The 15,390-nt window shown below is 50.9% G+C and overlaps 1 protein-coding gene across 1 annotated transcript; it reads right to left on the minus strand.

The window, feature by feature from the left end:
• Window positions 1-4,388: 4,388 nt before the first annotated feature.
• Window positions 4,389-14,788, minus strand: LOC130149678 (butyrophilin subfamily 1 member A1-like). The gene is given in 14 exon segments (XM_056339579.1): window positions 4,389-4,976; window positions 4,978-5,186; window positions 5,642-5,668; window positions 5,838-5,858; window positions 6,420-6,559; window positions 7,486-7,558; window positions 7,885-7,911; window positions 9,231-9,257; window positions 9,856-9,882; window positions 10,254-10,352; window positions 10,727-11,011; window positions 11,342-11,698; window positions 12,269-12,527; window positions 14,538-14,788. Coding segments are annotated over 13 exon segments (1,821 nt in total). The 5' UTR covers window positions 12,462-12,527; window positions 14,538-14,788; the 3' UTR covers window positions 4,389-4,640.
• Window positions 14,789-15,390: the final 602 nt, after the last annotated feature.

Consider the following 15,390-nt stretch of genomic DNA (forward strand, 5'->3'; position numbering starts at 1 on the left):
CTCTCACTCAGCACCTCCAGCACTCACGAGGGGGATTTGGTTTCGTTATGGTGCTTCGTTAACCAGCAATCTGATGCCACTCGAGTTGTCTTCTGCAAGGATGGGATGGAGAAGTACAGCCTGAGAGCTGACTGGGGGCAGCTGATGTACGTCATGGAGCTGAACGTCACCCTGGAGAGTGCGGGGTGGTACACGTGTGGGTACCAGCACAAGGATGAGAAGAACTGGGTGAGGAGCTCTGCCCTCAGTGTCCCCCGGCACGTGGCCGTCACAGGTGAGACACAGTGCTGGGACATGAGCAGGCATCACCATGGGACCCCAGATATGCCAGTGGAAGGTGGGGGGGGGTAATTCCCTATGGCGTGTCTACGGGTGCTTGGGATGCTGGAGGTCTGCGCGCAGTTCATCCCAGCCTTTTCTGCCAGAGAAACTCGACCCAGTGCTGGGCGAGCATCCAGCTCCTCTCCTGCCCCAGCATCAGGAACACGCATGCAGCGCTGCTGCTGCTGGTGCCAACCCCCAGCCCCAGCCATGCAGTTATTTATTTATCGCGACCATCAAAGATGGTGGGGCAGGTGTGCTTGTTGTGTCCCCGCAGTGGCTTCGTTGTGCAGTTCCCAGGCGAGCTGGACTCTCACCCTGTCCCTTCCTCCCCCCAGGCAGCGAGTCCAGCACCCAGCGAGCACCCACAGGTCGGTCATCCCCCCCACCCTGCACACTCGGTGTCTCCCAGCATTGGAACGAGGGATGCCGGGGGGGGAGGGATGCCAAGGGACAAGGGATGCTGGGGGACAAGGGATGCTGAGGGACGAGGGATGCTGAGGGACGAGGGATGCCGGGCTGGTGACACCACCACACGAGGAGGTTCATCAGCTGGGATCTGGCCGCCTCTGAGGGCACGTCCTGACCTCTCCTTCCTCTCCGCGTGATGCTTCCTCTTCCCCAACACTTTCTGTTCCCCCAAGCTCCCGATCCCCTGCTCCACCGTGACTTAGGAATCGGGCTGGGACTGGCGGCTGCCTCCGTCCTCCTCCTGGCTGCCGTCAACTGCTGGATTTTGAAGCGAGGTGAGCAATTTGGGGAAACCGGGGGTAAATCTCGAGCTAAAACTGCACCCTGAGCCGGGGCTGCTGCTGGCTGACCCGTGCCCGTTTAGAATGGCCAGATCCTTGCCCCCCTTTCAGCGGGAAGCTGAGCCTTTTTCCCCTGGGGGGAGCAAAGGTGCTGAGATAAAGATGTCTTTACCTCTGGGGTGACATCGAAGCCAAAGCAGGCTGGCACATCCAAATGCCCCCCTGCCCCTGGCAGGCAGCTGCTCCCAGCCCCTTGGGCACGGGAGCCTCCTGGGTGGCCTGAGCAGAGCCAGCATCGCTCCTGGACACCTGGGCTGCCCACGGCTTGGGAAAAGCCAGTCTGGGAAATGGGATTCATGGCTGGGCTTGAAAATTCCCTCCGCGAGGGAGGTTTGGGGGTTGAGCCCATCGTCTTGGTGGGCTGTGAGGTAGCTCTGCCTCCTCACCGCTCCCTTTTGTCCTTGCAGTGGGCTGCAGAGAGAGATGCCGAAGGTGAGCAGCAATCCCTCCTGGCTGGGGGGCTTGGGGTGATGGAGACAGGGGCATCCCGGGCACCCTGGGGTGGTCCTTGGCCGAGGGCAGTGCCCGTGATGGAGGCAGGGAAGAGCAGGGCTTGCCCTGACCCTGACTCCAGCCGTGGCCCCGATGCAATTGCATCATCCCTTGCAATGACTCAGATGGCCCCATTGCAGGCAGGACACAGAGTCCGAAACCTTTTCCCCCTCCTCCCACCCAGGCAGCAGCGAGTTCCCAGCCACGAGGCTGAAGCAAGCAACGACAATGAAATACAGTGTGAGTACCACCTCCCCCACCCTGGGGGGACCCACGCAGGACCTTCCCCCTCCCCACGTGCAATCCCAGTGGGATGCTCAAAAATCCTGCTCGTTGAACCAGGGCAGAATCCCCCCAGCTGCATTGCACCCTGCTTCTTCCTTGCATGCGCAGCCCAGCTTCTGCCTGCAGAAAAAAGGTGACAAGAAGCGAGGGGAGCAACCCCACTTGCTGGCAGGGACTTGCCCGACACACTCCCAGCCCCCCGCTCTGCAATCCAGCCCCCCCTCCCCAGGCTTGCTGCTTAACCCACTCTGCCGCTCATTTCCAGACAATTTCTGCTCCGAAGCAGGGTGCAGCAGCACAGGAAGTGGGTGCATTTCTGGGTGTTGGTGGAGAAAAACATCTCGCTGCCTCTGAAACCACAGGCTGCAGTGACACAGGGGTGCTGCGGCTTGCGGGAGCGGGGTATCTCCCTGCCCTCGCTCTATTTGCAGGGTGACCTCGGTTTCCCACGCGGGGACAGAGAGGCAGACAAACGTTTGTGGATTGGGCAAGCGAGAAGATGCTGTGGGTCGGGGGAAGATGCAGCCAAAACCCAGCAGCATCCCTGCTCTGCATGCACAGGCGGGACGGCTGCTTGCTCTGCAGCCAGGAGGGGGGTAATTCGGGGGGGGGCAGGGCAGGGGTTTCATCCCTGACCCCCAAGGATATGCTGTTCGAAGCAGGGCGATGGTGGTGGGGGTCTTGTCCCACCCCAGCATGAGAAGCAAGGGCTAACGGCGCGGGTTTTGTCCCCCCCAGATGTCAGCGTTGCCTACATTGGGCGTCACAGGGTAAGTCGTGGCGCAGTTTTGGTGGCAAACGGGGGAGCGGGGTCCCCAGGGGTGGGATGTGCTGGCTGGGGTCTGTGCTGGTGGCTTGGGTGGGGTGGAGTCCCACGGCGCCACTGCCACCGGGAACTCAATGGATTCACTTGGAGAAAATGAGATTTCTTTCTGTGGCTGCCTGCCCCTGCCTCACCTGATGCCCCTTTCTGCCCCCAATAGCTGGCACCTCTCCAACAACAAGATGTATTTTCCACGAAGTCAATTTTATTTTATTTTATTTTTAATCCATTTCTTCCACAAACATTTCCCCTGGAAAATTAGTTCATGCCTAAACGCTTCTGTAAAATATCGGGGCTTTTCAAGCAGACCTGCCCCCAAATAAGCAATAAGGACCCAGCCAGAAACACGATATTGCCCCAAATCTGATACCATTTTTGCTACTTTGTGCACCCAGCCTGGTCTTCCAAAGCGCCTGGCTCCCTCCAATGCTCCTCCAGCCTGGGGCTGGGTGCTGGCGCCGGGCTTGCAGCCCACAAAAATAAACCCTGGCGTTTCTGCAGCCTCTCGTGCAGGCGATGAACACCACCTCAACCTACGCCACCGTGACCCGCTCCTCTGGCCAGCCCCGGTAACGCCCCGGCACTGGGAAAAACCCAGAATGATGGTGTTTGTCTTCCCACATATCCACCACGTGTGATGGAGCCCGGCGTTCTCGGAGACGCCCGAACGCCCCTCTTGCCCGTGGGCAGTGGTGAATGAATTCCTGGGCTTGCTTCGCTTGCTTGTGCAGCTTTTTGTTTCATTATTAAACCGCCTTTATCTCGACCCACGCGTTTTGTCACTGTTATGCCTCCGACCCTCTGCCCCATCCCGAGGCGGCGAGCAGCAGTCGCGTTGCCGGCTTGGGTTACAGCACAACAGCCCAAAAGAAAAAGGAACATGAGCAGGTCAGAGGAGGAGAAGGAGGGCTCCAAGAGCAGGTACCCCCTGAAGGGCTGGCAGCCAGGGGATGACGGAGCAGGGATACCTTGGAAGGCAGCACAGCCCACGGAGGACCCACAGGGGAGCAAGGGAGAGGCAAGGAGCGGCGCAGAGAAACCCCTCAGCCCCTCGCCGGGGAGACTCCGCAGAACCTCCAGGGGTAGAAAGGTGAGGGAAGAGTGGCTGGAGTGGGGCTGGGTGTGGGGGAGAGCGTGGGAAAGGGTGGAAGTGGATTGGAAACTTCCTCTGTCTTTCATTTCCCCATACCCAAACCAGTAATGGAATATTTTTTGCCAACTTGCAGTAAATTGGGTTAAATCCCCCCAACCTAATCTCTTTTTACCCAATTAGTGAGTGATTGCTCCATCTGTACTGTTACCCATCAGTTTCCTGCTTCCAGTTCCTCCCAGTTTCCCCCCAGTGAGGAGGAGGGAGGGTCAACCCCTCGCAGCCTCGCAGGGAAACAAGGCACCCTCAGTGCCCTGCTGGAACACGTGCCCTCTCCTTTAACTCTTCCTGCCCTAAACGTCCCAATGAGCTGCAGGGTCACGATGATAAAAGACGCCGCTCTTTTCCTTTCAAAAGACGTTTTATTCCACTGCTGGATACGGCAGCGGCAGGACGGGGCTCGCCCGGCGCTGGCGGAGGTGCTCAGCCCGACGTCGGCGGAGCGCTGGGTACCACGCGCGTTGCCGGCAGAGGGAAAGGCACGACATCCCCTAAAGTGCCGTTATCCCGGAGCAACCGAACGCGCCGGTGTCCTGGTCAGGCTTCCACGAGCTCTGCTGGGACTGGGATCCTGCCTGGCGGTGGCTGAATCCGAGTCCGGTCTCCTTTCAGCCGGTTGGTTTTTCCTTTCCCAGTTCGTTCCCCCTGTTGCAGCCTCTGGCGTCGCCTCCTTCCGCTGTACATCACCGACGTCTCGGATCTGCCGTTCCCCTTCCTCTTCCCAGGGCAGGGTCTCTCCCTCAGCCCGTGGGTGTCTTTAAAGCAGCTTCAGCGGGGGAGGGGTGGAGACCGGGAGGATGCGCGGTGTGTCCGTCCCTTCCCGTCGGGACAGGAACGGGTAGAACCGTCCCGCGCGTCCCTTCCCGAGCCGCAGGGGCGCTGGCACCATGACGGCCGTCTGCTCCACGTCGTAGAAGTTCACCTGCCCTCCCTCCAGGTCCAGGAGCACCCCGACCACCGCAGCCCCCCGCTGCAGCCTCTCGCTGCCGCTGCCTCCGCCGCTGGAGTAAACCTGCCCCCGGGAGCTGTGCAGCGCCCAGCAGCCCTCCCCCTCCCCGCAGGGCGCCCCCTCCTCCCCCTGCCCCCCCCGCGTCCCCCAGCACCCCCAGCACCCAGTCCTGCCCATCGCCCACCGCCACCTCCCAGTAGTGCTTCCCGGCTGCAAACCCTTCCTTCCCCACCAGCACGGGGACTGTGGAGCCGGCGCAGGTGCCGGCGGGGTCCGACGCTTCGCTCTCCGCGCCCGGGGCCGCCGGCACCCGCAGCTCCAGGACTCGGCCGTCGGGATCCGGCCTCACGGGAACTGGAGGGCAACGGGAGGATGGGCCGGTGAGCTGGTGGGCGCGGGGCTACGGGTGAAGTGTTCCCGGCTGGGAGCCGTCCTGGCGTGACTCCAGCAGGAATTCCTGCGTTCCCCGCAGCCGCCGATGGCCCGAGGGGCACCGCGGTGCTCGCGGCCACGTCCCCTGCGGGGCGCGCGTCCTCCCCGCCCTCCACAGGGCATCTCCTTCCCTTCCCCATCCGTCGCCCCGTCCCCTCCAGCACTGTCCCCGCATCCCACCCCGGGCGGTGACGCATCCCAGCAGCCCCTTCCCTCCCTCTTCCCATCATCCCGGACCCTTTTCCCATCAGCCAAGCCCGGGATATTGCTGTGACCCCAGCGCAGCTGGTACATCCCCCACGCCGCGGCGTTGCCACCTGGGGGTGGCTTGGACATTTGGCCGGGGAATTTTCACCCCCCTCCTCCCACCCGCTTACCTGCGTGGCTCCGGGCTTCCCAAAATCCTACGGGAAGGAAAGACAGAATAGCGTTCTACGGATCTATTACGCTCTGGGTCCTTGTCCCCTGCTGTGTTTCTATCGATGTGCAATTATCATCATCACGATTCTACCCAGGGGCTGGCTTCATTTACCCATACATACACCCTTAAAATAAAACTTTTAAACCACTTACCACATTCCAGTTTCAGTTGATCTGAAAGGGAAAGTTGCTTTAATTAATAAAATGGATTTTTGTGAGGGCTTTTTCAGGTAGTCGGGCAGCTCCCCATAGTCAGAGCTCTAGCGACGTGCCGGTGCCAGGAGTTTTTTAAAATTTGTGTGCTTTAAATTTTGGAGGCTTCATGGCAGGGTGAACAGTTTGGAGGACATGAAGTCGGCCATCTGGGCTGGGTGGAGGAAATTAATTTCTTGCCTGCCATTGGAATGTTGGATGGGGATGCGATTTGTAAGGGGAAAACACGGGATATGCCGTAGGTGTCTGTAGCTTTGGTTGAATTTTTAAGGAAGAAAAACTTCCTGGAAGGAGGATTATTCATAGCCCAGAGCACCTCTGGAAGGAGAAATGCAAACCTCGCTGTGGAGAGAGATTTGCTTTGGCTTCAACCTCATGGCTGGCATAGTCGGGCTCATCTGAACACTTGCTTTATTGATCATAAGGTTGATAAAAATATATTTTTATCAACATTTATATTTCTATATCAAAATTTATAAAAAAAATTTAAAAATATAATTTTTTTACAAGATGTTTTCTTACCGATCTGATTACTGTCATTGGACATTTCTGTAAAGGAACAACAGGAATTAGTGCAATGAAAACTCGAGGAGATAACGATGAAGGGGTGAGATCGGAAGGAATTATTTTTATCGCGGTGCAAATCCTGGATTGATGTTTTCCTTTAAAATGTGCTGCGTGAAAACTTGTCGTCTCAAATTCCTATAAGCATACATTGTGGATAAAAGCCAGGTGTTAATGGCCCTATGCTGCACGGTCTCTACACTTTGGAGGGATGGCACTCTTTTTATTCTTTCTTTTTCCTGCCCTTCTCGCCTTAGTCATGCATCCCAGCAGAACCTATAGATCCCGGTACCAACAGCGGAATTCCCACCCAAATGAAGGCGGAATGGTTCAGTACACAGCTGTAAGCGACCCAATGCAGGTATCTATGCTTTGAATCCTCAGGATGCAATTAGCAATGTTGCTGATGAGTATTGAGGGCACCGCTAGCATCCTCCTTGCTGTATTTCCATCTGTCCTCTCAGGCCATTTATCTACTTGCTGTTCACAGGCACAACCCAATGCTTGCGATTTGTAAGTCAAATTAATGACTTGAGTTGCCCTGAAGTCTGTGCCTGCTGCTCAGGAGGGTGCCTCACCCAAACAGAGTTGACCTCCAAGGGGGGTCTTTGCCATATGTGTCCCCTCCAGCTGGGCATCTCCATCAAGGGATGAAGCAGGGAGAGAAGGGGAAGCACCACAAGGTGTTTTCCCTACTGGTTGTACGTCCCTCAACATCCCAAGCCAATATTTCTCCGGATAGAGTCCAAGCTGTAATTCTGGGGGGGCTTTGTGATGCTGGCTACAGTGGTTGGAATAACTGGGAAGTGGAATAAATCAGGAGCAGCAGGTCAGGGCGGGACAGCAGGCCTCCCAGTAGAGAGGGTTTGCACAGCGGCAGAAAAGCATGCAAGAGCAGCCACACTAAAAAAATAACCTTTAACGGTGAGTAGAAACAAGGAAGAAGTAAGAATCATTTGAGTGAAGGCAAGTTGCTAGGCTTTCCTACGAAGCAGCTTCTTTTTGTTCTCTCATCTGCACCTATTGGTAAGAGTTGATTGACATTATCTTAATTGCAGAACTATATTTACCTGCTTCCTGTGTTTTCTTCTGTATTTCTACGTTGATCAACAAGCAAAACAACAACAAAGAAAAAAGAAAAAGCATTACCGGCTGGCCAGTTGGTTGAATTTAGATGTTAGAAAGGATGAGCTGAGCTTTTCAATTATTTCATTTCCCTTGATTCCTAAAGCTTATCGGGAAATGGATCATTTTGGAATTTATAATCATACTCAAAAACGGGTCTAAAAATGCTTGTTAAAGGGAACAGACTCACCCAGGAATATTTAATCTATAAAAAATCTACTTCTCATTTGCTCTTCTGGGGATGTAAGTAGTATGCACTCTAGAGGTGCTCAAAGGAACAGGGAAACTGTGTTCTTACCTATTTTTTTCTCCAATTCTTGTTTTTCTGAAAGAAATGATACATGATTCTTAATGTCTACATTTTAATCAGATTTCAAAACTTTAATTGCAACGTTCTCTTGAATACTTTTCCTTTCTTTTTCTCCAGGAACGCACCAACATAGGACCACCCACGATCGACTTCATCTATTTGCTGAGGTCACCAAGGTGCAGTTGCACGGAGAATTGCAAAATGAAATAAGCCAGGAGGTGAATTAGCAGAGAAATTTGGAGGAGATCCTAACTGTTGTCTGGAGAGCTGAGTTGACCTTCACCTGACCTCTTTTAGGTACCTACAAGATGAATGTCTCTCATCTGGTTGCTTTGTAGGTCCCTTGGGGTCGAGGTAGGAAGTCCATCCCTCACCTCCCAAGTCAAGACAAGGATCAGGCCACTTGGACCATGGGATTTGCTTTGAGAAACCTCATCGATGGGGAGATGATGGGGTCCATGAAGAGAATCTCTGGCTGTGGGCTTTCTGAGCTGGTGAAGAGGACTTTCAACTGAAGTTGCCATGGGAGGGGGACCTCAATCCATCTCACTCCGGCCAGCCAAGGAGGAGAGGTGCTATGCTGGACCTTGTGCTCACCAACAAGTAGGGGCTGGTGGCAAATGTGAAGCTCCAAGGCAGCCTTGGCCACAGTGACCATGAAATGGTGGGGTTGGAGATGCTCAGGAGAAGGCGGAGATGCTCAGCGAGGAGGGCAGGGGCAGGCAGGGCGAGGGGGAATGGGTTTCAACAGAAAGAAGGTCGATTTCAATTAGCAATTAGTAAGAAATTCCTTACTGTGAGGGTGCTGCTCATTTCTTCGCGCTCGACTGCCTGGGTCAAAGCCATGGGGTGCAATTTGGCAGCCCAGGGCTCAAGCCTCGGTATTTAATTTTTTTTTCTTCTCTAATAATTTGGAGAATTACTAGCGGGCGAAAGTGGAGGAGGCAAAAGATCAGAACACGCGGATTGCTGGATCACAACGTAAAAATTTAGAGTGTGAGCCTGGCAGGGGATGGTGGCATTGCCTGAGCCATTGCAGCATCCCTAGGGATATCCCTCAGGACCTCAGCGCAGTCGTACTGGATCACCTTGGATCTGTTCGTTCAGCATCTTGCAAGCAGCAGAAGGTTACCCCAGTGATCTACTCCAGGCTGCCTCTGGAGGGGTCAACACCTCTTAATTATAAAGGACAATGGGACTAATTGCCACCGACCCCTTTATGCCGATGGCTGCTACTTTTGAGCTTCATGCCCAACAAACCAACCCCCCCTAGGAGAGTGTCCTTGATTTTTTATGCCTTGAGGATATCCTCACCATTTTCAAGGAGCATTTACCTGCTAGTATGGCCTTCTTTGAAGTTACTGAAAAGAAAAAAAAATATTAATTATTCAGTATCTTAAAACAATAAAAAAATAAATTATACCCGTCCCAGGAATGCTAGTTGAAAGTGGAACCCCTCACTTCTGTAGAAAGACCAAGTCATTTTAACACAGGGTTATCTCAGCAACAGACCTTGGGAATTCCTGAAGATAAAAGAGCTCTGGGAATGCCAACTGTCTACTGAAGCAGCCCCTCTATACCTTCACCATCGGGAGAAACGCGAGTGGCGAGGGGGACTTCCACGTGCAAGTAGGTAGGCGGTAAAGAGTTTGGTTTGGATTCATCAGCTGATGTGGACATTTCAGTATGTGTGCATATATATATATGTGTATTTTTTTTTTTTCACCTTGCTGCTCTGAAAAACTGAAATATTGATCATGCCCACGTTATTATCGTGCCTAAAAACTGATTCTGAGGCTGTCGCTGGCTCAGAAGCATAAATATTTCTCCTACAAGGTGTTTGTATGGGTTTATATTATATATATTTGTATATATGTATGTTATCTATCTGTCTATCTATAATCTATATTTTTTATCTATCTATCTATAATATATATATATCTGTGCTTGGCTACTCACCTGCTTTACGGGTTTCCTTAAAACTACCTGGAAAAACAAAGAAACTGTTAAAAAGGTTGTAATTTTTTTAAACAAGCTGTCCGTTGGGAATATAGAAGTCAAATTTCAATGTTTCCAAATCCACTAGTCTAAAAACTAAAAGAATATCCCGTGCCCGTAAAGGTTGGTGCTCATAGAAAGTGGCATCTCATAGCCATGGAAAAGATTCCCTGGGCATTCACACGTGCAGCCCCTATATAAACCTCTCATTTTTAATTACACCACTGTTAATTTTTCCCTCTTTCCTTCTCCCTCCCATCCGTCCCTTCCTGACTTTGACGTTAAAACGTTGAGTTTTCAAGTGTTTTGCATCTCAGGGGAAAACTTCTGCCCTGGCTGTTAGGGGTGGAAATACTTACGGGTCAGTTTATAGCCTGTAGCTGCAAAAACAGCAATATCCAGGAATAAAATCACGAGGAAGGCTGTCATCCAGGGCGAAGTGGAAGGAAAGAAGACATCTGTGAAATATAAACGGTGTCGCTTTCACCCGGTGTTTGCCAAATAGCTGTGACGGGCTCCCACGGCCAAAGCGTTTAGAGCCATTTGATTAGTTGTGACATTTCCTTCACTGCCTCCCTCGTGAGCTCTTCTAAACCTTTCCCTCTCCAAATTGCACAGTGCTCCCAAACAGCAGCTCTGTGTCGGGATTTATCTTTTTTATCTTTTTTATATGGATCTTGAAGGTAACAAGTGATCTAAGATGTAAAGGTGGACTTCTTATCACTTTAGCCACCTAAAGACGGGGTGTTTGTGCTGGGGCATCACACCAGGGTCAATAGAGAGACACCAGGGAGCAGCCCACCAAGGGGTCCTGAGCCTGGAGGTCACTCACCTGAAATCAGCACTCGGGATTCACACCCTGCGTTGAGCAGGTTGTTGATGACGCTGCAGGTGACTTCCTTGTCAGAGCCTGGTTCAACACACATGGAACTCACAACATCAAAAAACCCTGAAGAAGTCTTCACGTTTTGGGTGGTCACAGCCTCGTGCCGTGGCTGGCCTTTGCTGTTCAGCCAAACAACTTTGGGCTCTGGAAACCATCCCCGGGACTTGCAGGTGACGCCAACGCCCTGACCCGTGTGACCATCCAGGGAGACCAAAGACTCATCACCTTTAGCTATAGAACAGCAAAAAACCAAGCTGCAGTCAACTAAGAAGCTCCAGCCAGCCAAGAAGCTCCAGCTAACCAAAGAAGCTCCAGGCAACCAAGAAGCTCCAGGCAAGCAATGAAGCTCCAGCTGACCAACCAAGAGGCTCCAGCCAACCAACCAAAGACACTCCAGCCAACCAACCAAGAAACTCCAGCCAACCAAGATGCTCCAACAAACAGAAGACAAGACTTTCTCTCAAGCAAGCGAGATGAATCCAGCCCATGGACACCCTTCAGTCCTTTCTGTTACTCAACTGGACTGAGGAAGAAGGAGCAAAAGCCTGCTGTTCCACTCACCTGCCACTTCCAGGTAAACCACCACCGCATCATACCATTGCTCAAAAAAGACACTGCAGGTGTATTTCCCTTTGTCCGAGATCATGATGTTTTTCAGGTGAAGGGACACGTTTCCCTTGTTTAATCCAGATGGAAAAAAATTTGTCCTGCCCTGGTATGCCTGGTCCTCAAGAACTGAAGTGTCTGTTTTTCTTCTATCGTAAACAACCACATTGATATTTTTGGAGTTTCCAGTAAATGTCCACTGAATGGAGAATTGCTCGGGCATTGCCGTGACTTCCACCTGACAGGGCAGGGTGACTTCATTTCCAATGACTCCAATGACAGGATTGTTAGGAGGGGTGATTCTAAACTGGCCTGCAAGAAGAGAAGAGATGTAAATCTTACCTGTCCTAGAATCATGGAATAGTTGGGGTTGGAAGGGTCCTTTAAAGAAGATCTAGTCCAACCCCCGTGCAGTGAACAGGGACATCTTCAACCAGATCATTTCACTCAGAGCCCCATCCAACCTCACCTTTGATGTTCTCAGGGATGGGGCAGCAACCACCTCCATGGGCAACCTGTGCCAGTGTTCCACCACCAGCACCAACAAACATTTCTTCCTTATTTCTAGACTGGATCTGCCCACTTTTAGTGTAAAACCATTGCCCCTCATCTATCACTACAGGTCCTACTAAAAAGTGTCCCTGTCTTTCTTGAAAGCCCCTTTTAAGTATGGGAAGGCTTCAAGAAGGTCTTCCCAGAGCCTTCTCCATGTTGGACAATGCCAACTCTCACAGGAAAGCTGTTCCACCATCATCCCCGATCAATTTTGTGCCTCATTTGGACCCCCTCCAACAGGTCCATCGCTTCCCTTTCTATCCACACACTCTGGAAATCAAACCTCTTCTAAAATCCAACTGGGACTAGAACAGAACCTGGATTTACCTGTGACTAAACCAACAAGCTGTAGGAAAATAATGATGGGAAGAGTCGTCGCCGGCTGAACTCCGCAACGCGTTGCCTTGTAGTTTTGTAAGACATCAAGAAGCAGAACATCCAGGGTAAATCTTAACAGACTTACTGCAATCTTTTCCAGCACGGAACAGATGATGGGAAGAGTGGATCTAACTGGAGCCATGAGGTTTTCTATATATTGCTCTATATGGAGTGATGCAAGGACAAATCCTCAGAGATGTTCAGGTACCTTTGAGTGACATTAGGAAAAGGACAGAATAAGCTGGTTTTAGTGAAAGTCAATTGATTAAGCAGTGATTTTAAGGCTTAGGCTTGACCACCAGAGAAAAGAGGGTTATTTTTGAGAGGCTTGGAAAAACACCGTATTGGACCATGCCTGGTCCCCAAGCATCCATGAGATGCTCAGTGTTCGGGGAACTTCTAGCCAGGACAGCAACATCTTTCTAGATGACACAAAGCTAAATGTAAAGCCAGTAGGATGTGTCTAACTTGAGGTAGGTGAAATCCTGAGGCTGGCAGTGTCTTTAAAAAGCTCATTCCTGTCTAAGTTCTAGAAAACATCTACAGTGCACTGAAACTCCGTAGGTTGTCCCTCCTACTCATACCTCCTTGGCCAAAACCTGTTGTTGGGGGTAGTTGGAGGAAGAAGCGAGGATTTCGAGAAAGGGTCTTCAAAAATGACAGAAGACCATGAATTTCCACATCATTCCTGGTTTGAATGAGACTTTTACAGGCTTCAACCATTAGCGGATGTGCGTGCCCTTTGAAACCACCGCTTCAGCTGGGAGCGTTCCTGACCTATGCAGCATGCATTGGCCTTCCAATGATTATTCCAGACCCACGGAGTCAGGAAAAGCAGCAACAGGTGAAATTCACCCATTGTGCCTGAGTGAAGCGAGTATGTTTGGCTACTCGGGGAGGAATCCATAGGGAAGATGAAGCCACTGGTCAGTTGCTGTAGAGCAACTCGGGGAGGATGCTGTGTTCTAGGGGTGTAAGTGTAGGTGCAGGGTCTCACCCAATGTTTCAAGAGTTTTTTTAATGCAAAATATAAGTATTTTCCTCCACCTAGAGGCTTTTTGTGTGAGCTCTGAAAAACTGAAAGTAGAGACAACTGCTGCAGAATGCCCCTTGTCCTGACCTACCCTCATTTATCGCCCTTTCTGTTGGATGATTAACTTTTGGCCCCGTACAGTCAGCATTTCCAAGATGTAGAATGAACAAAGGAAGCATAAAAAGGCTTAAAAAATCCCCCTGCAGCAAAGCTACAGAGCCTGGTTTAGTTTGCTTTTGCTTTATTTCTAGTTTACCGTCCTCCAAAGAAAGCTACGAGCTCTCAGACGCCGAGCAAATATTATTTTTGAAAAAGGAAAGACAAAATAAATGCTGCAGATTTGCACAATTTGCCAGCTGGAAAATCTCACAAAGGTTTATTGCTTGCGCATAGATGAACATCAAAATCTCTATCCTTCATACTGATTATCGGCAGGATAAATTTATACCTGAGTTATACTTGATTAATGAAGATAATTATATCGTGGTATACATCAGAAGTCAGTCTTATTGGTATACAGACCACCAGGCAAACACACAGCAAGTCTATACTTCTGACAAAAAAAAAAAGCAAATAAATTTGCTTTTTAAAAATTTTAAATTTTTAAAATTTAAATTTAAAAAAAAAAATGGAAAGATGTCTCGGAATCTCGGAATCAGCCCGTTGCAGCCCTCCAACCAACCCCAACCATCACAACTCCTGCCGCAAACACGCTCTTTGGAGCAACCTCACCGCCAACCATCAGCGTTTCAGCAATTAATTTCCTTAATAAAAGTTGCTGGTGGATAGCAACGGATTCCAAATGAAAACTGTCGGTCAGATGTAGGCATTCCTCGTGCTTCAGTAAGCAGTGCATTTTATTCATTACAGCAAGGCGGGAAATAAAAAGAAATGCAAACGAGCTTTAACAAGTTGATTATAACATTATTTAACAGTGGCACTCACAAGCGCGTTCCCACCGATCCAAGCAAGGAAAAAGCCTTTTAATTCCAGGCTGGAATAATTCCCTGGGTCTATAAATAGCAAACCACCAGCTCAATATTCATGCAACCCCCTCTGGAAACCTTGCCGCGCGCAATTCTCTTGCAGCCGCCCTTCAATTCCTTACCTGAAGAGCGAGATCCAGAGGATCCCTTTGAAATTCCCCATGGATTATGGAAGTGAGGGGCATTTGGCTCATGTTACCTGTACGTACAGCCTTTCCTTTTCCATGTCTGTAGAGGGGATGGACTTTAATTTCCTTATGAAATCTTGCAAGTCTTGAGTGCTGAACTTTCACCATGAGCAAGGTTTTGCTCTTGGGTGCAACGCCTCAGCCCACAGGTGCCAACACCCTCTAGTAGGAGAGATCCAAAGGTTTGACTTGCCAATGGTAGATCCAAAGTCCACGAGCGGATTATGTTTCAAACCCTCTTGCGCAGCACGACTTGTTTTTCTAGTACGGCTTTCTGGAAATTACGTGGAATTAAGAGAATGGCATGAAGGGGAGGCGGGGAAACCAGCACGGGGTGTTGCATGAGCTCATCACTCGCTAGGGTGATTCGAAGTTGGAAGTATGACCATGCAAGAAACAGAGCATTGTGAGATATAGAAATAATAAGACAATATATAATTTTCCTTTTCTCTCCTTTTCTCTCCTTTCCTCTCCTTTCCTCTCATTTTCTCTACTTTTCTCTACCTTTCCCTTTCCCTTTCCCTTTCCCTTTCCCTTTCCCTTTCCCTTTCCCTTTCCTTTCCTTCCCCTTCCCCTTCCCCTTCCCCTTCCCCTTCCCCTTCCCCTTTCCCTTTCCCCTTTCCCTTTCCCCTTCCCCTTTCCCCTTCCCCTTCCCTTTCCTTCCCACTTCAAAGCCTCCTGTTCAGCACCTTTCCCCCCCTCATCTATCCCATCTCCCACCATGCAGGCCAGATACACCAGGAGCATTCGTCAGACCCCAAATGTTCCGCCCTCGATTTCTTCAAAGATGCATCGCATTCAGCAGCGCCGGCAGGGGAGCCCAAAAGGCAGACAGAATTCCATTAAAAATCTCCTGGGCAGAAT

Source organism: Falco biarmicus, chromosome 5 (genome assembly GCF_023638135.1).
Source record: "Falco biarmicus isolate bFalBia1 chromosome 5, bFalBia1.pri, whole genome shotgun sequence".
Classification (NCBI taxonomy): Eukaryota; Metazoa; Chordata; class Aves; order Falconiformes; family Falconidae; genus Falco; species Falco biarmicus.